The sequence below is a fragment of the Heterodontus francisci genome, chromosome 36, assembly GCF_036365525.1.
Source record: "Heterodontus francisci isolate sHetFra1 chromosome 36, sHetFra1.hap1, whole genome shotgun sequence".
NCBI lineage: Eukaryota > Metazoa > Chordata > Chondrichthyes > Heterodontiformes > Heterodontidae > Heterodontus > Heterodontus francisci.
In genome coordinates, this window is record NC_090406.1 from 7,184,103 (window position 1) to 7,209,940 (window position 25,838).

At 46.7% G+C, this 25,838-nt stretch overlaps 2 protein-coding genes across 6 annotated transcripts in view; one reads left to right on the forward strand and one right to left on the reverse strand.

Annotated features, from left to right (window-relative positions):
- The window catches only part of borcs8 (BLOC-1 related complex subunit 8), a 49,084-nt gene that overhangs the window by 13,313 nt on the left and 9,933 nt on the right, over positions 1 to 25,838 (reverse strand). For 3 of the 5 annotated variants that reach the window (XR_010969518.1, XR_010969515.1, XR_010969517.1), the window contains one exon: positions 17,763 to 17,874. Coding sequence is in view for 1 of the 5 variants with exons in the window: in XM_068016072.1 (XP_067872173.1) it covers positions 17,788 to 17,874 (87 nt within the window). In the remaining 4 variants the exon portion in view is untranslated. Of the gene's footprint in view, positions 1 to 17,221; positions 17,875 to 22,843; positions 22,923 to 25,838 lie in introns of those variants that run through there. The other 2 variants (XR_010969516.1, XM_068016072.1) reach the window with 2 other exon arrangements.
- tmem221 (transmembrane protein 221) lies at positions 740 to 20,583 on the forward strand. Its single transcript, XM_068016071.1, has 3 exons — positions 740 to 1,065; positions 14,356 to 14,441; positions 19,584 to 20,583. The coding sequence occupies exons 1-3, from the start codon at positions 740 to 742 to the stop codon at positions 20,078 to 20,080; spliced, it is 909 nt and encodes a 302-aa protein (XP_067872172.1). The 3' UTR covers positions 20,081 to 20,583.

The window sequence follows — 25,838 nt, forward strand, 5'->3', positions numbered from 1 at the left end:
GGGCTGAATGGCCTCCTTCTGTGCAGTAATTTTTCTATGGTTCTGTAGTTGATTGATTGATTTTCAGGCTTTGCTGTGTAGCGTCAATCGTGGCTTAACAGGGAGCACCTTCATCCCTAAATTAGAAGATTGTAAGTTTAAGTCCCAGTCTAGAGACTTGAAACTCCCAGTGCAGTACTGAGGGAGTGCTGCACTGTTGGTGGTACCATCTTTTGGATGAGATGTTATACCAAGGCCCTGTCTGCCTTCTCTGGTGGATATAAAACATTGCATGGTGCATCTTAAAGAAACGCTAAAGGGTTATCCCTGATGTACTGTCAATATTCATCCTTCAACCAACATTGCTTAAAACAGATTGGGCAATCAGGGATTGGTAATAAATACTGCCTTTGCCAGTGATGCCCGCATCCCGTGAACAAATAAAAAAAAATCACATTGCTGCTTGTGGGAGCTTGCTGTGTGCAAATTGCCAGCTGCGTTACCTACAACAGTGGCTGCAATTTATTGACATTAAAATGCTTTGGAATGTTGTGAAAGGTGCTACATAAATGCAAGTTTTTAAAATCTTAATGTTCATGTAATGTATTCTGTTTTAAGTTGTCGGTTTTACTTTGCATAAATGCTGTATACTTAAAATCCAATAACTGACCGGAAATGACAGCTTTAAAGTGGCGAAGGAGCAAAATCCACAGAGATTCAGAAGGAAAAAGTTTGTGCAAACTTTTACACTGATGCAGTTATGCAGCCAGGAGACAGGAGGGCGGCGGTGGCGGCGCCTCCGGGCTCTGGGTACCTATCCCCGGACCGTTGCCTGGCGGCCCTGCTCTTGCTAGCAGCCCTAGCCGCCCTCATGTCCCTGCTTTCGGCGACCCTCTTGCTTCAGCTGCAGTGCCAGCAGCCGGGAGAGACTCTCTCGCCCGTCCCCGGGGCGCTGGCTCGGCGGGTGCTGCGCTCCGTCTCGCAGGGACTTGCGTCTCTCTCGGTCTCTCTGCACCTTTGCTGCCTGCTCCTGGCTCTGATGCAAGGCTACCTGGCTGCCGAGATATCCGGAGGGGAACCAGACAGGTAAAAAGGACAGACAAAAATGCTGTTTCCTTTATCTTCAATTGTTAAATGATAAGAGCTACCAAAATAGATATGTGGGGACTGATTTTAATGATAATTGAGGCGTTACAGAACAAGTTAAACAATTTTTCACCATCCAGCAACGGTTCTGAGGCAAACCGTTTGGAATCATAAATAGCACAGCACAGAAGGAGGCCACTCAGGCCATCGTGCCTATGCTAGCTCTTTATCCAATTACCAACAACTTGTATTTAGATAGTGCCTTTAATGTAAAGCTTTGCAAGTCGCTTGACAGCATTGTTAGCAACCAAATGTGACATCAAGCCACATAAGGAGATACTAGGACAGGTGGCCAAAAGCTTGATCAAAGAGGTCGGTTTTAAGCAGCATCTTAAAGGGGAGAGAGGTAGAGAGGCGGAGAGGTTTAGGGAGGGAATTTGAAAGCTTAGGGCCTTACCAGCTGAAGGTAAGGCTGCCAAATGGTGGAGTGATTAAAATCGGGGATGCTGAAGAGGCCAGCATTGGAGGAGTACAGAGATCTCAGAGGATTGTAGACCTGGAGGAGGTTACAGAGATAGGGAGAGACAAGGCCATCGAGGGATGGGATTTTTAAAATCGAGGCTTAATCGGGAGACCGTGCAGGTCAGCAGCTACAGCGGGTGATGGGTTGAACAGGACTTGCTGTGAGTTAAGAGAGAGGCAGCAGAGTTTTGGACAACCTCAAGCTTACAGAGGGTAGAATGTGGGACACCAGCCAGGAGTGCATTAGAATAGTCAAGTCTAGAGGTAACAAAGGCACGGATGAGGGTTTCAGCAGCAGATGAGCTGAGGCAGGGGCGCAGTTGGGTCATGTTACGGAGGTGGAAATAGGTGGTCTTAGTGATGGTGCAGAAGCTCAACTCGAGGTCAGAAATGACCAAGGTTACAAGGTCATCTTGCCAATGTGTGTGATGCAAGTGTAAAGTTACCAATGTACTGGTTTTATGATATAATGCAAGGTGTTATCATAGTTATGCTACTAATAATCAAGAAGCCTAGACTAATTTTTTGTTAAACTTGTTCTTGGGATGTGGGCATCACTGGCAAGGCCAGAATCTGTCAGCCATCCTGATTGCCCTTGAGAAGGTGGCAGTGAGCCACCTTCTTGAACCGCTGCAGACCATGTGCTGTTTTCTGCAGCAGTTTGATACAACTGTGTGGCTTGCTAGGCCATTTCAGAGGGCAGTTAAGAGTCAACCACATTGCTGTAGGTCTGGAGTCACATGTTGACCAGACCAGGTAAGGACAGCAGATTTCCTTCCCTGAAGGACATTTTGTGTGACAATCTGGTCATTTCATGATTATTAATGATTTATTAATTAACAATAAATGATTTATTTATTAATCAACAACCCCACTGCCTTGTGGGCGTCTCGGGAGAGACCAAGGCTAAGGGAGTAAACCCTAACAGAAAATCCGGAGCGGAACCCCGTAGGCGGTCATGTGTCACCTTTGGCATGTTTCCGGCAGTTCCTGCAGCCATACTGGTGCCAAACGTCGTGTCCTGCACTCCTTTGGACCCCACCAGAAAGGCCGAGAGGGGGGTTTTGACGACTGGGCAACTCTCAACCTCCATAAATTTGCCCAGGCATGCGCCATGGAGAGGTCACTCCATAGTTGCCTCACAGCGACTAAAACAACACGGAAGGCAGCAGTTACGGGTTATAAGTCCAGATAAATTGGCGTAGAAACTGGGCGCCACGGGTTGCCTTTGTCGGTGGGAGAGGTCATTGCACCTCACTGGACAGCTACCGCCCGCCTCAAACCGGGCAGCCCCCGGTCAATAAGGTTCTGTCCCGCCACAGTCTGCCTGCTTCAATGGGTGCTTGGAGCTCAGGGTCATTGCCCGAAAGGTGGACTGATACACCGCACCAAACAACATGAAAAAAGGAAAGAAGGTACCAGCCCTTCGCTTTGCAAGCTGGAACGTCAGAACTATGTGTCCTGGCCTGTCGGAAGACCTTACACAAATCAACGATTCTCGGAAGACCGCCATCATTAACAACGAGCTCAGTAGATTCAATGTGGACATTGCAGCACTTCAGGAGACTCGCCTCCCCGCGAGTGGCTCTCTAGCAGAGCAAGACTACACCTTCTTCTGGCAGGGCAGGGATCCTGAAGAACCAAGACAGCATGGAGTGGGCTTCGCCATCAGAAACTCCTTGCTCAGCATGATAGAGCTTCCCTCAAATGGCTCGGAACGCATACTGTCCATCCGACTGCTCACCACCTCTGGTCCAGTACACCTACTCAGCATCTATGCTCCAACACTCTGCTCCGCACCTGAAGCTAAAGACCAGTTCTATGAACAACTCCATAACATCATTAGCAGCATCCCCAACACCGAACACCTATTCCTGCTGGGGGACTTTAATGCCAGGGTTGGGGCCGACCATGACTCATGGCCCTCCTGCCTTGGGCGCTATGGCGTTGGAAGGATGAATGAGAACGGGCAGAGACTGCTTGAGTTGTGTACCTATCATAACCTCTGCATCACCAACTCGTTCTTTCACACTAAACCCTGTCACCAGGTTTCATGGAGGCACCCAAGATCACGTCGTTGGCACCAGCTAGACCTCATTGTCACAAGGCGAGCCGCCTTAAACAGTGTTCAAATCACACGCAGCTTCCACAGTGCGGACTGCGACACCGACCACTCCCTGGTGTGCAGCAAGGTTAGACTCAGACCAAAGAAGTTGCATCATTCCAAGCAGAAGGGCCACCCGCGCATCAACACGAGCAGAATTTCTCACCCACAGCTGTTACAAAAATTTCTAAATTCACTTGTAACAGCCCTTCAAAACACTCCCACAGGGGATGCTGAGACCAAGTGGGCCCACATCAGAGACGCCATCTATGAGTCAGCTTTGACCACCTACGGCAAAAGTGCGAAGAGAAATGCAGACTGGTTTCAATCTCATAATGAAGAGCTGGAACCTGTCATAGCCGCTAAGCGCATTGCACTTTTGAACTACAAGAAAGCCCCCAGCGATTTAACATCTGCAGCACTTAAAGCAGCCAGAAGTACTGCACAAAGAACAGCTAGGCGTTGCGCAAACGACTACTGGCAACACCTATGCAGTCATATTCAGCTGGCCTCAGACACCGGAAACATCAGAGGAATGTATGATGGCATGAAGAGAGCTCTTGGGCCAACTATCAAGAAGATCACCCCCCTCAAATCTAAATCGGGGGACATAATCACTGACCAACGCAAACAGATGGACCGCTGGGTTGAGCACTACCTAGAACTGTACTCCAGGGAGAATGCTGTCACTGAGACTGCCCTCAATGCAGCCCAGCCTCTACCAGTCATGGATGAGCTGGACATACAGCCAACCAAATCGGAACTCAGTGATGCCATTGATTCCCTAGCCAGCGGAAAAGCCCCTGGGAAGGACAGCATTACCCCTGAAAAAATCAAGAGTGCCAAGCCTGCTATACTCTCAGCACTACATGAACTGCTATGCCTGTGCTGGGACGAGGGAGCAGTACCCCAGGACATGCGCGATGCCAACATCATCACCCTCTATAAAAACAAAGGTGACCGCGGTGACTGCAACAACTACCGTGGAATCTCCCTGCTCAGCATAGTGGGGAAAGTCTTTGCTCGAGTCGCTCTGAACAGGCTCCAGAAGCTGGCCGAGCGCGTCTACCCTGAGGCACAGTGTGGCTTTCGTGCAGAGAGATCGACTATTGACATGCTGTTCTCCCTTCGTCAGATACAGGAGAAATGCCGTGAACAACAGATGCCCCTCTACATTGCTTTCATTGATCTCACCAAAGCCTTTGACCTCGTCAGCAGACGTGGTCTCTTCAGACTACTAGAAAAGATCGGATGTCCACCAAAGCTACTAAGTATCATCACCTCATTCCATGACAATATGAAAGGCACAATTCAACATGGTGGCTCCTCATCAGAGCCCTTTCCTATCCTGAGTGGTGTGAAACAGGGCTGTGTTCTCGCACCCACACTTTTTGGGATTTTCTTCTCCCTGCTGCTTTCACATGCGTTCAAATCCTCTGAAGAAGGAATTTTCCTCCACACAAGATCAGGGGGCAGGTTGTTCAACCTTGCCCGTCTAAGAGCGAAGTCCAAAGTACGGAAAGTCCTCATCAGAGAACTCCTCTTTGCTGACGATGCTGCTTTAACATCTCACACTGAAGAATGCCTGCAGAGTCTCATCGACAGGTTTGCGTCTGCCTGCAATGAATTTGGCCTAACCATCAGCCTCAAGAAAACGAACATCATGGGGCAGGATGTCAGAAATGCTCCATCCATCAATATTGGCGACCACGCTCTGGAAGTGGTTCAAGAGTTCACCTACCTAGGCTCAACTATCACCAGTAACCTGTCTCTAGATGCAGAAATCAACAAGCGCATGGGTAAGGCTTCCACTGCTATGTTCAGACTGGCCAAGAGAGTGTGGGAAAATGGCGCACTGACACGGAACACAAAAGTCCGAGTGTATCAGGCCTGTGTCCTCAGTACCTTGCTCTACGGCAGCGAGGCCTGGACAACGTATGCCAGCCAAGAGCGACGTCTCAATTCATTCCATCTTCGCTGCCTTCGGAGAATACTTGGCATCAGGTGGCAGGACTATATCTCCAACACAGAAGTCCTTGAAGCGGCCAACACCCCCAGCTTATACACACTACTGAGTCAGCGGCGCTTGAGATGGCTTGGCCATGTGAGCCGCATGGAAGATGGCAGGATCCCCAAAGACACATTGTACAGCGAGCTCGCCACTGGTATCAGACCCACCGGCCGTCCATGTCTCCGTTATAAAGACGTCTGCAAACGCGACATGAAATCGTGTGACATTGATCACAAGTCGTGGGAGTCAGTTGCCAGCATTCGCCAGAGCTGGCGGGCAGCCATAAAGACAGGGCTAAATTGTGGCGAGTCGAAGAGACTTAGTAGTTGGCAGGAAAAAAGACAGAGGCGCAAGGGGAGAGCCAACTGTGCAACAGCCCCAACAAACAAATTTCTCTGCAGCACCTGTGGAAGAGCCTGTCACTCCAGAATTGGCCTTTATAGCCACTCCAGGCGCTGCTTCACAAACCACTGACCACCTCCAGGCGCGTATCCATTGTCTCTCGAGATAAGGAGGCCCAAAAGAAATTAATTGAATTCAAATTCCCCAGCTGCCATGGGATTTGAACACATATATACAGAGCATTAGTCCAAATCTCTGGATTAGTAATCCAGTAACATTATCACTATGTTACCATCCCCCTAATAATCTGGAGGACAGTAGTTTAAATTCCACCAGGGCGGTGTGAGAATGTGAATGCAGTATAATAATGAAAAGCTGGACCATAAAACTGTTGGATTGATGAGCATGTTCATTAACAACCTTCGAGGAAGAAAGCCTGTTGTCTTTACCTAGTCTGGCATATGTGACCACAGTCCTGCACCAACTTGGTTCACTAGAGATGGATGGTTGACTAGGGTCTTGCCAGTGTGCTATGGTGGTGGTGCCGGCTTGCCGGTTCATGGAGGTCCTAGCAGTAATAAAGCCAATTTCCTGGGTTTGTTAAACCTGGGAATTTTCCATTCAGTGGCAGTAGAAAATTCAGGAGCCTATGGTCCTGGTAATAAACCCAATACGAAGGCAGATTCAGGTCGTAATGTTGATAGAACACAACTTCAGTGAGGTAATCTCCAGGAGGCTGAGATGAGCTTGGCACTGTACGGACTATAACTCCAATGTGGACCATGCAATGTGGGGTCAGCTTCTGGCTGGGGTGAGTCACAGCCCAAGTCAGGAGGTACTCTCTGAGGAACTGCACTCTCCAGCTACCAGGTCTGGAGTAGCAATCCAGCAAATTGGAGCAGCGAGACCAGGTCAGACTCTGAGAGATGATGGGCTGGATATTCGAGTCTTTGCCTGGGTGTAAAACTGGAGTTTCCGAGGCACAGCCGTTACAGACATCGCCCGATTTTCACCACCATCGATTTCATCCTCAGGCCTGTCCCAAAGGAGTTCACAGTCACTCCAGTATTTTTGAAAGGGGGTTAAGGAATAATGTAAGAAACACGATTGCCAATTTTTGCACAGCAAGCTTCCACAAACAGCAATGTGAAAGTGACCAGATAGTCTGTTTTTTAGTGATGGTGGTTGAGGGATACATTTTGGTCAGGGCACTGGGGAGAACTCCCTTGCTTTCTGCAAAATAGTGCCATGGGATCTTCACCTGAGAGAGCAAACAGGCCCTATGTTTAATATCTCATCTGAAGGAAGGCACCTCTGACAGTGCAGCACAGCCTCTGCTGAAGTGTGATGCCTCAGTTATCGGCTTGTCTGTGTCTCTCCATAGCACACCAGACAGTGCATGTATCAACTGGGCCTGAGGAAAGAATTGAGCTTGTTAAAGAATGAGCTGCTTTGTAGCTTTTACTGAGTCCTGATTCTATAATCAGTCATGACGTGGGGCAGGGGGGGGGTGAAGGTGAAAGCATTCAATTGCGTGAGCAGGGAGTTTAATGAGCTGTGGTCTTTGTCTGAGCCTTTCTTCAATAGAAATCACCCCAGGGCAGGCTCCTTTAAAAGGGAGCCAGGTTGGCCCAGCTCAGCGCGAACGTGCCACCTTAAACCTGCCCACTCTGCGGCCGGCGCTGGTTTGAATTAACTCTTTTTAAACGGAATAGCAGTGCGTGCGAGTTTGCTTCGATCCCTCACCCAACACAGCTTTCCCACGGACATTTGTTTGATGAGAATTCTATTTGAATCAAAGTTTTACCAGGAGTTGGGGCAGGTGTGGTTCCAGCTCAGAAGGGGAGGGAAAAAAAAAAAACGCAAATTGTAAAAGAGAAAGCTTGGGTGCAAGGGCTCGTCAGGTCACAGTGCAAAGCGATGCTTTAAGAATATTTGCTAAGATTCTCCTCCTGAGTATTTCTATAAACATCATCCAGCAACAACTTACATTTTATATAGGGCCTTTAACATAGTAAAACATCGCCAAGTGCTTCTTGGAGCGTTATCAGACAAGATTTGACAGGACAGGTGACCAAAAGTTTGGTCAAAGGAGCGGGTTAAAAGAGGGGAGAGGGATAGAGAGATTTGAGGGGGGACCTAAACCTGAATGCATTTGCAATATTATTACACGCAGCAGGCAAAACAGATCCCCTTCCCCCAGAGCTGTGTTCACATTGTTTAATCCAGATATAATTTGCTCCTTGAAGTTTTTAACGTTTTGTACCGTAGTGTGAATGTTCAGTGTGGGTGGTCCAAGCGGCGAGCGTGCAATCAGGAAATCGTGTGCTCATTGCACTCGCCTAATCCGCCCTCCCGGTGACTGAGCTCCAGTGCAGTTAGAAAATACATCTGTTACATTTTTAAGTACACTATCCTGGATGCAGGGACACAAGTGGCAACCCTGCAAACACTGGCAGAGTGGAGTTATGTTGTGGGTTCAAGGCCTGCTCCAGAACCATGAGCACATAATCCGGACTGACAGTCCCGGTGCAGTACGGGGGAATGCTGCACTGTTGGAGATGCCGTCTTTCAGATGAGACATTTAACTGTGGATATAGCATCAGGAGGATGTATAAAAATCCACTATTCGGAAAAAGAGCAGGGGAATTCTCTCTGGTGTCCTCCACTGCCTGTGTCTTAACTCGCACCAAGTCTGATTCCCCTATCACCCCTGTCCTTGCTGACCTACATTGACTCCCGGTGAAGCAACGTCTTGATTTTAAAATTCTCATCCTAGTTTCCAAAACCCTCCATGGCCTCGCCCTTCCCTATCTCTGTAACCTCCTCCAGCCCCCCAACACTGCAAGATATCTGCGCTCTTCCAATTCTGGCCTTTTGTGCATCCCTAATTTCAGTCCCCCTCACCCCACTGGCTAGGCCCCAAGCTCTGGAATACCTACCCTAAACCTCTCCACCTCACCTTCCTTCTTTAAGACACTTGTTAAAATCCACCTTTTTGAAGCTTTTGGTCTTCTGACCTAATTTTGTGGTTCAGTATCAAATATTGTTTTATAATATTCCTGTGAAACACCTTCGGAGGTTTTATTATGTTAATGGTGTTATATCAATATAAATTGTCGTTGTTGTCCTGGTAAATATTGATCCCTCATCAAACATCACTAATACAGATTATCTGATCATTATCTCATTGCAGTTACAACTTGGCTGCTGCTTTTCCTAAATTACAACAGTGGCTACACTTCAGAAAGTACTAAATTGGCTACTAACTGCCTTGGGATGTCCTGAGGTTGTGAAAGGTGCTACGTAAATGCAAGTTCTTTCTTAACCCTAACCCTAATCAAGCCTATTTAAATATTGTTACCCAATATTGCCTCCTTAAACTGGCTGGGAAAAGGAATTTCGCAAATATTCCCTGCGCCTCTGCTCTTGGGGGTGGGGGGGGAAAAGGGGTTGAAACCATCCAAATAAAATGTTTCGCCACACATTCCAACCCTCCAGGTCTCCTCTGCCAAACTTCCACCCTCTGTGTTGCAGAACTGCCCTCCCATTGACCCAGAGGCTTTGATAAAGTAAAAATACTTGCATTTCTATAGCACTTTTCACAACCACCAGATGTCTCAAAGTGCTTTACAGCCAATGAAGTACTTTTGAAGTGTAGTCACTTGTAATGTAGGGAACGCGACAGCCAATTTGCACACAGCAAGATCCCACAAACAGCAATGTGATAATGACCCAGATAATCTGTTCTTTTGTGAGGTTGTTTGAGGGATAAATATTGGCCAGGACACCAGGGATAACTCCCCTGCTCTTCATTACAATAGTGCTGTGGGATCTTTCACATCCACCCAAGTAGGCAGATAGAGCCTCGGTTTAATGTCTCGTCAGAAAGACAGCACCTCGGCCAGTGCAGCACTCCCGCAGTTATGCACTGGAGTGTCAACTTGGACTTTTGTGCTCATACTCTGGTGTGGGATTTGAACCTAGAACCTTGTGACTTAGAGGCAAGAGTGCTACCAACTGTGACTCTAAGGAGAAATGTGTTTCCACTGCCTATGGGTTGGTAACTAGATGCCACATGTTGAAGATAATGAGACCAATGTAAGAAAATAATACATGGGAAATTCCTCTCCAATCTACAAAGGCTTCAGGGCATGACACTAATACAATCCCAACTACCCACCCCCAACCACCAACCCCCTTCGGCTGCTCTCTTTCGAAGGATCGCAGTGTTTCGAGTTTTGTCTGAAAGATGACGAAATCCCTGGTTATCTCTTGCACATGTGGGTCTTTACCTATAGGAGGAACAGCTTGATGGGCTGAATAGCTTCCCACATCTGCCCTTACATTATATCCTTCCATTATGGCGATGTACAATTCACCATTGTGGTGGTTTTATGTTCACCTCCCAGATGAAATAGTGTCACATCAGAAAATACTTACAAAATGCTTTCTCCAAAGTTTCAAAAATTTCAAGGAAAAGTCATACATAGGAACAAGGCCATTCAGCCCTTCAAACCCACACCTCTATTGACTCATCATGGTTGACCTGTATCTCAACTCCACTTACCCACCTTTGCTCCATATCCTTTGATACCCTTCCAAACAAAAATCTATCGATCTCAGTCTTGAAAATTTCAATTGACCCCTCCACCAGTATCCTTTAGGCTCTCCTAGAAATTAAAACCCAGACTTTCCTAGATAATTAATCTCATACATGACACACAGTAGATCCATTTCTAAATCTCCTATTACACAGCTCCTGTACATCTCCAAACATCACATCCAGCGATCAATCGGGCATGGATCCCAAGTCTCTGCCAATATTTGTTCTTCAGTTATCATTAAGACTGATTATCTGGTCATTATCTCATTGCTGTTTGTGGGAGCTTGCTATGCACAAATTGGCAGCTACCTTTCCTACATTACAACAGTAACTTCACTTCAAAAGTATTTAATGGGCTGCAAAGCGCTCTAGAACATCCTGAGGTCGTGAAAGGCACTATATAACGTTTTTCTTTCTTCACCACTCAGTCGCCAGTTTCTGGGAGATGTTAGCGCACAGGCCTGGAGTGGGGGGTGAGGGCGGGGTAGTAAGTCATACCACTGGCCCCTATGTGGGGAGGCCATGAACTGTAGATTGCTTAGAAGGTACCACAGTAACAACTTGCATTTATATAGCAACTTTAACATTGTGAAATGTCCCAAGGCATTTGACAAGAGCGTTATCAGTCAAAATTTGGCACCAAGCCACATAAAAAAAAATTAGGACAGATAGAGGTAAGTCTTAAAGGAGGAAAAAAGTAGAGAGGCAGAGAGAGTCAGGGAGGGAATTCCAGAGTTTACAGCAGGGTTGTCCAACCTTTTCGGGCAGAGAGCTGCATTACGAATTTTGCTCAGCCCGGGGGGCCGATGAGCAAATTTCAAATGGTAAAGGCATTAAAAATTTATCTTACTAATAAAAACAACAACAATTTTTGTGAAGAATCGTTAAATGAGAAGACTAATTTATTGACTTACTTTTTTGTCACTACATTGAAAATGGATTTAGTGACATACCAGACATTGTTTTTGCTTGCATAAGTAGTCAATCTCTGCCTGCATTTAATGTAGCGACGTAGAGTATTCTGGAGAGATATCCCTCTATCAGGAGTGATCTTGATCTCTCTCTATCTCTCCATGTTCTCCCCTGTGTTGTTTCCCCTCTGTCATCCTCACGTTCTGTGTTCCCCCCCGTCCCTCCTCTCTCTGTCCCCACTCCTCTCCCTCTCCCTCACTCTGTTCCCCCCTCACTGTATTTCCCCCCCTCTCTCTGTCTCTCTATTCCCCCCCTCTGTGTTTCCCCCCTCTCTCTCTCTCTGCTTCCCCGCCCCCCCCTCTGTCTGTCTCTGTGCTTCCCCCGCTCTCTCTGAAAGCTGCACTGAGTGGGAACACTCAGCACAACAGCTTTGTGGATGGTCAGTTTGTTGAAAAACATCACGCTGAGTTTCATAGCTGACACCCGCTGTAGCAGGAACGCGCTTCCCAGCATTGGACAGATTTGGGATTTTCCGGAGGGCTTTTTAAAAGTCAGAAAACTTCCAGTCTATCAAAGTCATAGAGTTATACAGCAAAGAAACAGGCCCTTCGGCCCATCGTGTCTGTGCCGGCGATCAAGCACCTAATGATTCTAATCCCATTTTCCAGCATTTGGCCCGTAGCCTTGTATGTGATGGCGTTTCAAATGCTCATCTAAATACTTCGTAAATGTTGTGAGGGTTCCTGCCTCTACCACCTCTTCAGGCAGTGAGTTTCAGATTCCAACAACCCTCTGGGTGAAAACATTTTTCCTCAAATCCCCTCTAAACTTCCTGTCCCTTACCTTAAATCTATGCCCCCTGGTTATTGACCCCTCCACTAAGGGAAAAAGTTTCTTCCTATCTAATCTATCAATGCCCCTCATAATATTTTATACCTCAATCATTATCTCCCCTCAGCTTTTTCTACTCTAAGGAAAATAACCCTAGCCTTTTCAGTCTCTATTCATAGCTGGAATGCTCCAGCCCAGGCAACATCCTGGTGAATCTCCTGTGCACCCTCTCCATTGCAATCACATCCTTCCCATAGTGTGGTTCCCAGAACTGTACACAGTACTCCAGCTGTGGCCTAACTAGCGTTTTATACAGCTCCATCATAACCTCCCTGCTCTTATATTCTATGCCTCGGCTAATAAAAGCAAGTATCCCCTATGCCTTCCCAATCACCTTATCTACCTGTGCTGCTGCCTTCAGTGATCTATGGACAAGTACATCATCAAGGTCCCTCTGACCCTCTGTACTTCCAAGGGTCCTACCATCAATTGTATATTCCCTTGCCTTGTCAGTCCTCCCAAAATGCATCAACTCACACTTCTCAGGATTAAATTCCATTTGCCACAGCTCCGCCCATCTTTCCAGCCCATCTATATCGTCCTGTAATCCTCCTCACTATTTACGACACCAATTTTCATGTCATCTGCCAACTTACTGATCATACCTCAAACAGCAAGGGACCTAGCACCAATCCCCATGGTACACCACTGGTCATAGGCTTCCACTCGCAAAATCAATCCTCGACCATTAACCTCTGCCTCCTGCCACTAAGCCAATTTTGGATCCAAATTGCCCTGGATCCCATGGGCTCTTACCTTCTTAACCAATCTCCCATGTGGGACCTTATCAAAAGCCTTACTGAAGTCCATGTAGACTACATCAACTGCTTTACCCTCATCTACACACCTAGTCACTGCCTCGAAAAATTCAATCAAGTTAGTTAGACACGCTCTCCCCCTGACTAAGCCATGCTGACTATCCCTGATTAATCCCTGCCTCTGCAAGTGGAGATTAATCCTGTCCCTCAGAATTTTTTCCAATAGTTTCCCAACCACTGATGTTAGACTCACTGGCTTGTAATTACCTGTTTTATCACTGCTACCCTTCTTGAACAATGGTACCACATTCGCTGTCCTCCAATCCTGTGGTACCTCTCCTGTGGCCAGACAGGATTTGAAAATTTGTGTCAGAGCCCCTGCAATCACCTCCCTTGCCTCACATAACAGTCTGGGATACATCTCAATTGGGCCTGGGGATTTATCCACTTTTAAGCCTGCTAAAACAGCTAATACTTCCTCCCTTTCAATGCTAATATGTTCAAGTATATCACAATCCCCCTCCCCGATCTCAGCACCTACATTGTCCTTCTCCATAGTGAACACAGATGAAAAGTAATCATTTAAAACTTCACCTATGGGAAGTGCATTCCTGCTTTAGCAGCCGTCAGCTGTGAAACTCAGCGCAATGTTTTTAAAAAGGCTTGCCTGCAAGAAGACAAAGGGAAATTTCCCATCTCCATGCACGGAGTCCTAGCTAGGATGAGGAAGTGCCCTGGTAGAGTTTGCATCCGCAGGCCGGGTGGAAACCTTTGGCGGGCTGGATCCTGGCTCACGGGCCGTATGTTGGACAACCCTGGCTTAGAACCTGGTCAGCTGGAGGCATGACCACCAATGGTACAGCGATTAAAATCAGGGCTGTGCAAGAGGCCAGAATTGGAGGAGTGCAGAGATCTCAGAGGGTTGTAGGAACTGGAGGAGGTTACATAGATAGGACGGGGCAAGGCTATGGAGGGATTTGAAAACAAGGATGAGAATTTTTTAAACCAGTTCAGTAATCTCATTTGGTGGCCCAAGCTATTATAACCATCACTTTTGTAAAATGGTATGTTATAGATAATTGATGTCAGTGAGGTTGCCAGGATTCTTACCCTAGGTCCATTTCTCCTTTCTCTGCCATTCCAGAGCTGGTTGGATTCTCCTGAACAGTCGATCTTCCCGCCATGTGGCCCTCAGCATGTTTTGTCTGGGTGTCATCGTGTATCTGGCAGGTAAGTTGTCAAACAGGAGGCACAAGATCTTCCAAACCCTCCTGTAGGCATCAACTGAAATGTCAGTTTGGCTCTCTTCTGGATGAGATGTTAAACCGGGGCCCTGTTTGCTCGCTCACGTGGGCATAAAAGATCCCACAGCACTGTTTTGAAGAAGAGCATGGGGAGTTATCCCCGGTGTCCCGGCCAATGTTTATCCCTCAGCCAACATCACAAAAACAGTTCAGTAATCTCATTTGGTGGCCCAAGCTATTATAACCATCACTTTTGTAAAATGGTATGTTATAGATAATTGATGTCAGTGAGGTTGCCAGGATTCTTACCCTGGTCATCACCACATTGCTGTTTTTGAGATCTTGCTGTGTGCAAATTGGCTGCTGTTTCCCCTACATTACAACAGTTCAAAAGTACTTCATTGGTTTCAAAGTGCTTTGGGACGTCCTGAGGTCAGGAAAGGCGCTACAGAAATGCAAGTTTTTCTTCTTCAGTGAGTAGCTCTCTCACCTCGGAGTCATGGGTTCAAGTCCCACTCCAAAGACTTTAGCAGTTAATCCAGGCAGACATTCCCCAGTGCAGTATTGAGGGAGCGCTGCACTGTTGGAGATGCCGCCTTTTGGCTGAGACATTAAACTGATGCACCATCTGCCTGTGTGGGTGAACATAAAAGATCCTGTGGTACGAGCACTCTGCTGGGGCCCTGAACAATACTCATCCCTCATTCGTCACCATCAAAACCAATCAACTGTTGACTGCTGTTGTGTGGGATCTTGCTGTTTGCACACTGTCTGCCACGTTTCCAATACAGCAGTGGCTACAGTCGGAAGTAATTCATTAGATGTTCAGTTCTCTGGGATGTCTTAATATTTATATCGTACTTTTTGCATCTTTAAGTTTTCTTTCTTCTGATGGGCAGCCATCTCATTTGTTCCGGTACCTCATCCAAGTGGCTGTTGGTCATGTATAATCCTGGACTTAAAGGGTCAGCCAGCTGTGTGACTGTGGGAGAAGGGGGAAGATTACAGTCGACCCCAGTCCTGTGCTTACCCAACATGCACATATGTATTTTTTCCAGTTTGAGTTTCTGGTTAGTGATCAGGAGCATGATTTCCAGTGTTGCCCATACCTTGAAAACAAAGGTGCATTTACCCACTAACCTAGCAGAGGGCCTTTTACCTTTTTGACTAAGTCTGGTGACCCACGCCCCTTTCCTGGTTCTTCACTGAGGCTGATCAAAAACTGACCACCAGGAAGTGCACAGGAGCGGCTTTATGGCGCTGAAGCCAACTGTAGCACCCCTACTCAGGTCAACAAACTCAGCACAGGCTGCCAATCACACCTTGATCCTTCATGGTCATAGCATCCCATCGATGTTGTTCTTGGCACTTGGCCCTGAGATCAGGACGTTCATAAGGGGTGCAGGCAACCTGTGGAACAGACCCATAGCCACCCACTCAGTGCCAAGGTGTTGTGTCACAATCATTATCCTGAAAGACTAAACAGGCTGCGATTCTTTCCTCTAGAAAAGAGAAGGCTGAGGGGTGACCTGATAGGGTAGATGTACAGAAGATGTTTCCACTTAGGGGGAAATCCAGAACCAGGGTTATAAAATGCAAGATAGTCATCAATAAATTGACTAGGGAATCAGAGGAACCTTCTTTACCTAGAGAGTGGCGAGAATGTGGAACTCGCTACCACATCGCATGGTTGAGGTGAATAGTATAGATGCATTTAAAGGGAAGCTGGATAAGCACGTGAGGGTGAAAGGGATAGGAGGATATGCTAATAAGGTGAGATGAAGTAGGGTAGGAGGAGGCTTGTGTGGAGCATAAACACCAGCATGGAGCAGTTGTGCTGAATGGTCTGTTCCTGTGCTGTAAATACGTTGTAATTCCATTTAATCCGGTGCACTGAACTCCAAAATTGAAAGGGGTTGAGGAGGATGGGGAAATCTGTTGAGAAGTTCACTAATGTGTAGGATGGGGTCACTTTTTAGAGATACAGCACTGAAACAGGCCCTTCGGCCCACCGAGTCTGTGCCAACCATCAACCACCCATCTTATACTAATCCTACATTAATCCCATTACCCTCTCACATACCCACCTTCCCTCAATTCCCCTACCACCTACCTATACTAGGGGCAATTTATAATGGCCAATTTACCTATCAACCTGCAAGTCTCTGGCTGTGGGAGGAAACCAGAGCACCCACGCGGTCACAGGGAGAACTTGCAAACTCCGCACAGGCAGTACCCAGAATCGAACCTGGGTCGCTGGAGCTGTGAGGCTACGGTGCTAACCATTGCGCTGCCCAAAAGATGGCCCCTCTGACAGTGCAGCACTGCCTCTGTACTACACTGGGCCTGTCAGCCTAGATTTTGTGCCCTGGAGCAGGATTTAACCTTTATCTGTGATGCCAGGTGATTTTACCCTCTCTAGACCAGGGACTCAAATCCTAACCACTCATATTGCAGCCCCCACACTGCCCAGATATCAAACCTGGAACTGAACGAGCCTGGATTGCTGAGCTACTCATTGCACTTATCAACTGAACCACCGGAGGGAGCCATAACCACTACCTCTTTATCAATGGGGCTGACATAACACCTCCAACAATGCAGCACTCCCCCAGTACTGCATCAGGTCAGCCTTGATTTTTGTGATCAAGTCCTGGAGGGGGACTTGAAACTAGAACCTTCTGCCTCAGAGGTGAGAGTAGTACCAACTGAGTCACAGCTGATGCACTTGACTAAGGATAGAAACGCATCCTGTTACCAAGGCAGTTTGATTGTTCCATTGATGTATTTATTACAGTACTCATGGACAGGGTGCTACAGTCAATGCAAACCCACAGAAGAAGTGCCAAGTACTCTCCAGAGATCAGCCCCTTCTCTCAGCAGTCTCTGTATCCCAAGATCGGGGGTGAGGATTTTCAAGCAAAGCAACCATAAAATCTTGTACAGAAGCCAGACCTGTGTACCAGCGCCTGGCGAACACTATGGAGAGGGTGTAGGTGTTTAGGAAGATTAAGGGTGCCGATTCCTTTTTACATAAACACAAACAAAGCAGAGACAAGCTCTTTTCCCCCTCCACTTACTTAATACAATAGTGCAATTTTTGGGGGTGGGGGACAGAGAGGCAGACTGTTGAGATAGGTGCAACTCATCTGCAGATGTGACTTAACTTCTCTGGAATAGCTTCTTCAGTACTGTCAAAGTGCTGACGGGAAAAATTCGAAGCTGTTCCTTTGTAAAGAGCTACACTTGGCAAAGTAAAGGTTTTTTTTTTACGCTTTTGAAAATGCACACAAACACGTAAACACACCAGTGGCATTATCTGTCCAGCTCTTTCAGAACCTTATCCCGTCTGATCCCTTTTCTTCACGTGGCCCAGAGCGAGCGTTGCGACCATTGTTCACTGAATACACCATCCAACACTGCGGAGAAACCAAAGCAAACATCAGCCGCGTTAGTATTGGACTTAATGGTTAAACATTCTGCTGGGTAGGTACTGACCCATAAAACGAGTGGTCTCCAGCTCTGATCCCTGATCACACCCAGGACACCATTTGGAGAACTACAATTAACCTTAGTACCTGTGTGCTATGGGAGGAGGTCAACCCACTCCTAGATCTGTGATGATATGGAATTCGCTGGCCAAAAGGGCAGCAGAAACAGATTCAATAATAACTTTCAAAAGCAGATTGAATAAATACTTGAAAAGGAAAATAATAGTAGGCCTCTGGGTAAAGACAGGGCCCGCAGGAGCTCAGTTTAATGCTCTCATTCGAAAGTCAGCACCTTTTGACAGTGTTGCACTCCCTCACTGGGCTCAAGTCTCTGGAGTGTTGAACCCCACAACCTTCTGAGTCAGAGTGCTAACAAGCCATGGCTGATACTTTAAAGTGACCACCACTTTGAAATGACATGTGATAGTATTTTGAAATGACATGTGACAGTATTTTGAAATGACCTGCTGCTGTATAAATAAAAGTGTTTGAGGGAAAACACCAGTTCTGAAGGTCAGGTTTGAAGCAAAAACTGAGCTTCCCTACTCGGATCAGAGACAAGAAAAGAAGCAATAGAACACAATTTAAGTCCGAAAGGGATCCCTTCGGTTGACGTCATCTGAAAGGATCCAAGTTTGAGAGGCCTAAACAGCAGCTAATACAGGGGAATGTTTTTGAAATCAAAAATATAGTTAAGGATCCTGGGAAAAATGAGCTTGTCTGGCCCCACACCATTTCCTCTTTATCTGGGCTGTAGCTCATCGGAACAGGAGAAGGCTGTTCTGCCGTTCCGTTAACTCAAGGTTGATCTGTGTCTAAACTCCATCCACACCCTCCTTGGTTCCGTAACCTATCAAAAATCTCAATCTCAATTTGAAATTTTCAAATGCCCCCAACAGCTACAGCTTTTTGCGGGAGAGGGTTCCAGATTTTCACTACTCTTTGTGCGAATAAGTGCTTCCTGACATCACCCCTGAGCAGCCTGGCTCTAATTTAAAGGTTATGCCCCCATGTTTTGGACTATCCCGCTGAAGGAAACAGGTTCTATCTACCTTATCATCTTAAAACATTTCAATTAGATCACCCCATAATCTACTGTTGTCAGGGGAATACAAGACCGGTCCGTGCAACCCGTCATAATTTAACCATTTTTGCCCTAGTTTCATTCCGTTGGATTGGCACTGTAACCCCTCCGAAGCAATACATCCTTCATGAGGTGCAGTGCCCAAAATTGAACGAGGCGCAAATCTACCTCTGTCTCACTCTGCGTACGGAGCTTTACTTCTGGACGGCTGATATGGGAAATGGAAAAATGTCACTCTGGAGCAGTAGCAAGCTCTCTTCTGAGGCTGTGACAGTGTAGAGGGAGTTATACTCAGTATTTAGACTGTGTCGTACCTGCCCTGGGAATGTTTGATGGGACAGTGTAGAGGGAGCTTTACTCTGTATCTAATCCATCCTGCAGCTGGTGTGGGTGTGTTTGATGCTGACGCTAGGTGGACACAAAAAAAAATGACTTGAAAAAACACAGCACTTTGCATTTGCCCAGTGATGGTACTGATGTGCGGAGATTTGGATCATGCAATATTCTTGGCTCTGTGGGATTTTACATGAAGATTTCTGTGCTTTTCTTCCAGCTCTCTCCATTTATGTGCTCTTGGAGTTCAGGACGGAAAGCGCGATTGCAAGTGCCAGTGTCCTCGCTGCTGGGGTGCTGGCGCTCTCTATCATCATCATCCACGCACTGGCGAAGGCTTGGTGTGCAGGCAGGGTCAGGCTCCCGGAGAATGGCACCACCCTGTTCGAGAACAATCGTGCCCCGCGAGGCGGCTGGCCAGAGCCGGAGCATCCAGACCACAGGGAGGAGGAGGAGGAGGAGGAATCGCGCTTGCCCGCCTTCCGCAGGGAGACGGCCTATGAGCGCTACCGGGAGCAGAAGGCCTTTTACGTGGCCACTTCGGCAAGCCACGCTGGTCCTGCGTTGACGGGAAGGGACGGGTACGGGCGTTCGCGGGCACTGTTGGCGGGACGGAGTCTGCCGTGCACCGGACCCTGGGATGGGGTGACGCACGAAATGAGGCGGGTACTAGCTCGCAAGGGGACCGTCTGCAGGAAGGACTCGACATTGGTCTGAGCCCGGTGTTGCCAGCGGAGACCAGACATGTCTAGCTGTTGGCAATATTGTCTCAGATCCCACAGGAGCATGCATAACCCTGTTAGTTAAGACTTTTTGCAACCCGCACACCCCCACCCCCAAAACCCCAAACAACCACCTCCCTCACCTCACCCTTCAGCTTGGAGAAAGATTTTGGCCTGCGAGTTGCTGGGAGTGCGCAGCACTGGCAATGGGACATTTGGGACTTCAATGATGGGACCAACCTCCTGAACCAAGGATTGAGAAAGGAACAGAGGGAACGATGGAGAAGGAAGTAGGGAGAGTTAGAGTCAAAATCAGGTAGAGAGAGAAATAAAGAGAGCAAAAAGAATGGATTTAAAAAAGAGACTGAAAAATATAGACAGAAAGGAAAAGTAAGAAGAAAATTAAATTTAAAAAATCTCTAACAACAATTTACTACCCACAGGAATGAGACTGCACATCTTCAGTTTTTCCTTTCTGTGCAGAAGTTGAGTGGCATTTCAGGAATGTAAATTTCCTCATTAAAAAGTTACTTACGCTGTTATGTCACAGTCCTAACTTTCTGCAGCGAGTTTAATTAATGTGCAAATGCAGCAATTTGACAAAACTCATGGGGAGATTGAGGGTGAGCTGGCGTTTACTAAAGGCAACTGGCGGGGTGATGCAAACCTTCAGCAACTCGTGGTGATGCCCAATTCACGGGGTAGACCTTCCTCGCCATAAGTTGCTGGGACAATTTGCACTTTGATAACTGTGAGCCCCATTAAACTCACCATTATTTTGACAGCAAACTCTGGGCCAATTTCTTCAGATCTGTGAGTCCCATCTTCATCGGGAAGGGAAACAGGGCAGGAGTCGCCACAATACACAAGGTACAGGCAGAGAAATTATTATTGACTGCGGTAATTTTTTTTTGACTTGGATCAAGGGGAACGTGGAATTAACTGAATGAGGAGATTGTCTTAGTGCCGCTCCTTTCTAACTTAAGCAAACTGATTCCATTATATATATAAAAAATGTTTTTTTTTCTTTACTATTCCTTTGCAAGGTCAGGCTTATTAAAAAGGTACCAGCTGCCCTCTGGAACTTCTCCTTTACGTTCAGTCCCAGCAAGTTGTCAGCAAGCTGCTCGACTGTGGAGGGCATCACACCCAAACCCTTTTCCAGCTGCAGTCACGGAGTGGGAACCTCGGATTGATTTTCCATCTTCACCCCGTACCTTGCAACCCTGGGGGTTGAGGCTGATCCCCGAGAGCATCCCCATCACCTTCCCTGGACGAGTTGAACTAACTCAGCACAATCTGGAGATCGAAACTTGGGAAGTCTGTGTGCTGGCTGTCCTAAATTCAGTTGGCGTTCTACTACACTATAAACCTTGGCACACCCTACAACATTGTTATTTCAAGTGCGGTCTGGTTTATTTCAAGCTGGGAATTCCAATTCCCTATGCCCCCTCAAGGCTCGGAAGCACTGACCAGCTATATGATCTTGGAAGGCATCACATCTAAGCTCCATGCCATCACCCACCACCCCACCCCCCCCCACCAGCTTCCGCACATACAGACGCACACTCTCAAGTAGCAATCACTGTCCAGTGATTAAGAGCAGAATCCCAAGCTGATCTCCCCCACACCCCACATTTCCAACCCCTGGGATGCGGAGGCCAATTTTAGCACTCTTCCCCCCGCCCCCACCTCAGCTAATTGTAAACAAACTGGGGATAAAAGCTTGAGACAGCCCCTTCAGCTGTGCAGTGGGGGAGGGGGGAGGTGAAGGAAAATAATTTTTCACAAAGCTTTATGCACTGATATTAATGTTTGCAAAACTGTGCAGACCGAGGGTGGGTGGGAGTGGGTGGGGAATACATTTTTGTACTTGTCTTCAGAAGGACAAATTCCTCATCCTCCCCCACAGCTTTTTACAGTGACCAATTCTCTGATTCTGTCATTAGAAGGCAGCGATGACAATTGGTATGCTGGTTTCACCTGTCGCAGGAACTGTAACAATCCCAGTAGGCTGAAGCATAAAGCGCACTTCTCCGCCAACATAAACATTCCCATTTCCTGGCGTGCACTAACTGACAAGCAAGCCACATCGCTGGGAAAAGTATTCCCTGACGGGCTGCTGGGAATGCCATAAATGCTGAAATGTGCTCTTCCAAGTTAGTTAAGCTCACAGTGCTGGACTGGATATTACAGGAGCCCTTGGCACTCTCAGAACAGTCAAAGGGTAGGAATAGGCTTGGCTACGATGCCCTCCACAGTCAAACAGCCCACCAATATTCACTGCCAAAGCTGCTGGCTGGATAATGGCCAATCGGGTGGGCTATTCCACCTCACGGGGCATCATGACCACCTTCAATCCTGTCCTTTCCCTAGCAACGTATGTGCACACCTTCCAGTAGGGGGATAGTGTGGATCAATCAACAGAAATGGTAGAGGCTTGGAGTCCAAATGTACTGATCCGACTAATACCCTCCTCCTCCCAAATTAGATCAGCTCTCTTAGCTTTGGCCTTGATTCAGATCCGTGAAGCTTTCTCATTATTCTGGCTTAGTACTGTGCAGGGTGATGGGCTCACTTCCCGAGCTGCTCCAAATGCAAAGGAAGGGGTTCATTTTTAATTGACACGAGAGGGCACATGGGTCAATGACCTTCTCACCTTGCTCATATGGTCAATTGGAAACCAGCTGCTTTGGGGGTGGCGGGGTTGAGTGGTGCTGTGAAAGGTTGAAGAACAAAATGGCTGCCTGTAGCTCACCTGGCTTTTTGAAGATGAGAATGATGCTCACACGACTCATTCTCTTCAACCAAGCTCAGGACATTCTTTGCATCACTTCCTGTGGTGAATAAAAAAATGCCATGGTAACTATTGTCCAATCAAAAAAAAACACTATGCGCATGCATAGGTTAAATTTCTTGCCCATCACTTACTGTGATGTTTTCCCAGTACAGAAAGTGAGGCAAAAAGGCCATTTCTAGCTACAGGCATCAAAAAAGAGAGAGATTGGCCTTTGACCAGTCAGCAAGCATCAATAGTCTTCGACAGTGATAGGTTGGGTCTGTTGGGCACTGATCCAATTTGCCAGGAACCTTCAACTTATCTCTGTGATTTGAGTTATCTTTCAAAAGGATTGACAGCCATTTGGTGCTCGTGTCACCATAGAGTCATAACGGCACAGGCTGCCGCCATTTGGCCCACCAAGCCCATGCCGGCTCTCCAGTAGAGCAATCCAGTCAGTCCCATTCCCCCGCTCTATCCCCGTAGCCCAGCAAGTTTATTTCCCTCAAGTGCCCATCCAATTTCCTTTTGAAATCATTGTCGCCACTCCAACAACCCTCGTAGGTGTTCCCCTCTCCCCCTTCATTTACCAGTAGCTCACTGCTGCTCAAATCTCCTTCAAATTTGGAGCAGTACAGTATGATTGATCAGTTTGTCACCAAGAATCTCTAGCTGCTTCAACGATCCCACCCACGAGCTGAAAAGCCAGTTCAGATTAGCTCCCCTCGCTGTCCAATGAACAATGCTTTGCTGATCTCTAACCTGAAACCAGTCTCGGTCACATCTACTTGTTTTTTATTTTCCATTTTATTGGTTATTGCTCTATGAATATTTCTCTTCCAAATTATAAATGCCACATTCTACACACTCTCTCTCGGGGTTGCCAACCCTCCAGGGATGTCCTGGAGTCTCAAGAATTAAAAGATTATTTTCCAGGGCTGTGCTGCAAGCAACTCCAGGAGAATATTCACAGGACATTTAAAAGAAAGATTAATTGTGTGATTGTTTCTCCCCCATTTTCTTTGAACATTTATTAGTGAAAAAAAAATATCGGGAGATGGGTTAAAAAGGACACCCGATGGGGGTAATTCAAAGCTTGTTTGCTTTCCAATTGGCTATGGATGGATATGTTGGGCCACCAAAGGCAGCAGTGTGGAGTGGTTGGAGGCAGGTCATGCGATGAAATCTCGAGGAACGGTAGCACAGTAGCTATTTTACTGGACTAGTAATCCATAGGTCTGGACTAATGATCAGAGACATGAATTCAAATCCCACCACAGCAACTGAGAAATTTAAATTCAGTTAATTAAATAAGTCTGTAATAAAAAGCTAGTCTCAGTAATAGTGACCATGAAACTACTGGATTATTGCAAAAATCTGGTTCACTAATGTCCTTTAGGGAAGCAAATCTGCCGTCCTTACCCGGTCTGGCCTACATGTTACTCCAGACCCACAGTAATGCAGTTGACTCTTAACTGCCCTCAGAAATGGCCGAACAAGACACTCAGTCATCAGCAAATGGCTCACCACCACATTCTCAAGGGCAATTAGGGATGGGCAGTAAATGCCAGCATTGCCAGTGACACCAGCATTCAGTGAATGATTTTAAAAAAAAATACATCCAACTCTAAGCTCGCCCTGCGTTCCAATCGAGACTCATTGCTCTTAACACATTCTTTCTCAGGACCTCAAAATTCAGAACTTCTCACATCCCTCAGTTTTCTCCTCTTCTTATCGGTGACCTTTTGATACCAGAGCTTAGTCTCACTACTTCTCGATTTACCTCATCTTCTCCTCAACCTCTTTCAATCTTTCCTGCACTGGATGACCTTGGCTCTTCACCTAAGCTTTGCAATTTAACGTAACAGAACAGTGCCAGGCTCTCTTGCCCAAGATGTATAAATGCCTTGACAATCTTGCAAGGTGGTCACCCAGACTGTGCTGTTCTTATTTTTTTTCCAACACACCCATCCTACTGATCAGAGGAGAGAGCGTAGGGTAGTTGAACAGCCTGTGAGGGTAGGAAAATGAGAGAGAAAAATATAACTCTTGGCATGTTAGCAGACCTTCCAACCATAAGGTAAATTTAATTAGAGTGATAAAAGGGCCAAGCACCAAAGGCTTGAGGTGTAACCAAATTGGCTTGGGATTTAGACACTGCTTTAGGCCCGCTGCTAATTCTTCATTTAACTCCGTCCAATACAAAATACACCAGTAAGCAAAGCAGCAAGACAGGTGTATAATGACAGACATTTTAGGAGATTACACAGAAAAGGTGGCAAGTTGGAAGGTCTGTGTTGGTCAAGTTTTCAAGATTCAAATAGTCATTTGGTAGTACAGAACTTGAGTACTGCTGAAAACAGAGACATGTTTTCAAAACTTTTCATCTTGCCCTCATCAGGTCAATCCACAAGAATACCTATGTAAGGGAAAACAACAGCTTTATACTGTATGAGAAGAGTACTGATTGGTTGGCAAGTGAACTCTGATTAGTAGAGGCATTGCCATGGAGAATGCACCAGTTTATGGTGACTGACAGTTAACTGTCAAGCTTTGCTTGAAATTTAAACCAGGCAGCTTGACTCCAATTGGTCAAGACATTTCCCTGAGGAATGAACCAGCGAATGGCTGTCACTTAGATTATTTAGTTGAAACAGGCGCAATATGTGTACATGTTCTTTCTGTCTGCAAAGAACAGGGCTCTGTGTATTAATATGTGTAGCTTCCAGTACATGCAAATGTGCCACACTGCGAGCCCTACTGACAATCTTAAATTGGTTGTCAGCGTAATTCTTAGCAAATTTGAACAACTGGTAAAGCTAGTTGTTTCACGGTGCTACTATGCAGTAGCAACATGTGCAGTGTTCGTCACTAACAGGATGCTGCAGTCAAGCCAAAAAGACGTCCTGCCTATCACACGAATGAGTAATGTGATACATGAATTTCAATACCAGTGAGATGCTGGGTATACAGG

What these genes read in the sequence shown, in the direction of transcription:
- tmem221 (XM_068016071.1), top strand. Translation starts at nt 740, where the DNA reads ATGCAGCCAGGAGACAGGAGGGCGGCGGTGGCGGCGCCTCCGGGCTCT. An exon ending in TCCGGAGGGGAACCAGACAG is followed by an intron (nt 1,066 to 14,355) that starts GTAAAAAGGACA and finishes CTGCCATTCCAG; the next exon opens with AGCTGGTTGGATTCTCCTGA. An exon ending in TGTCATCGTGTATCTGGCAG is followed by an intron (nt 14,442 to 19,583) that starts GTAAGTTGTCAA and finishes CTTTTCTTCCAG; the next exon opens with CTCTCTCCATTTATGTGCTC.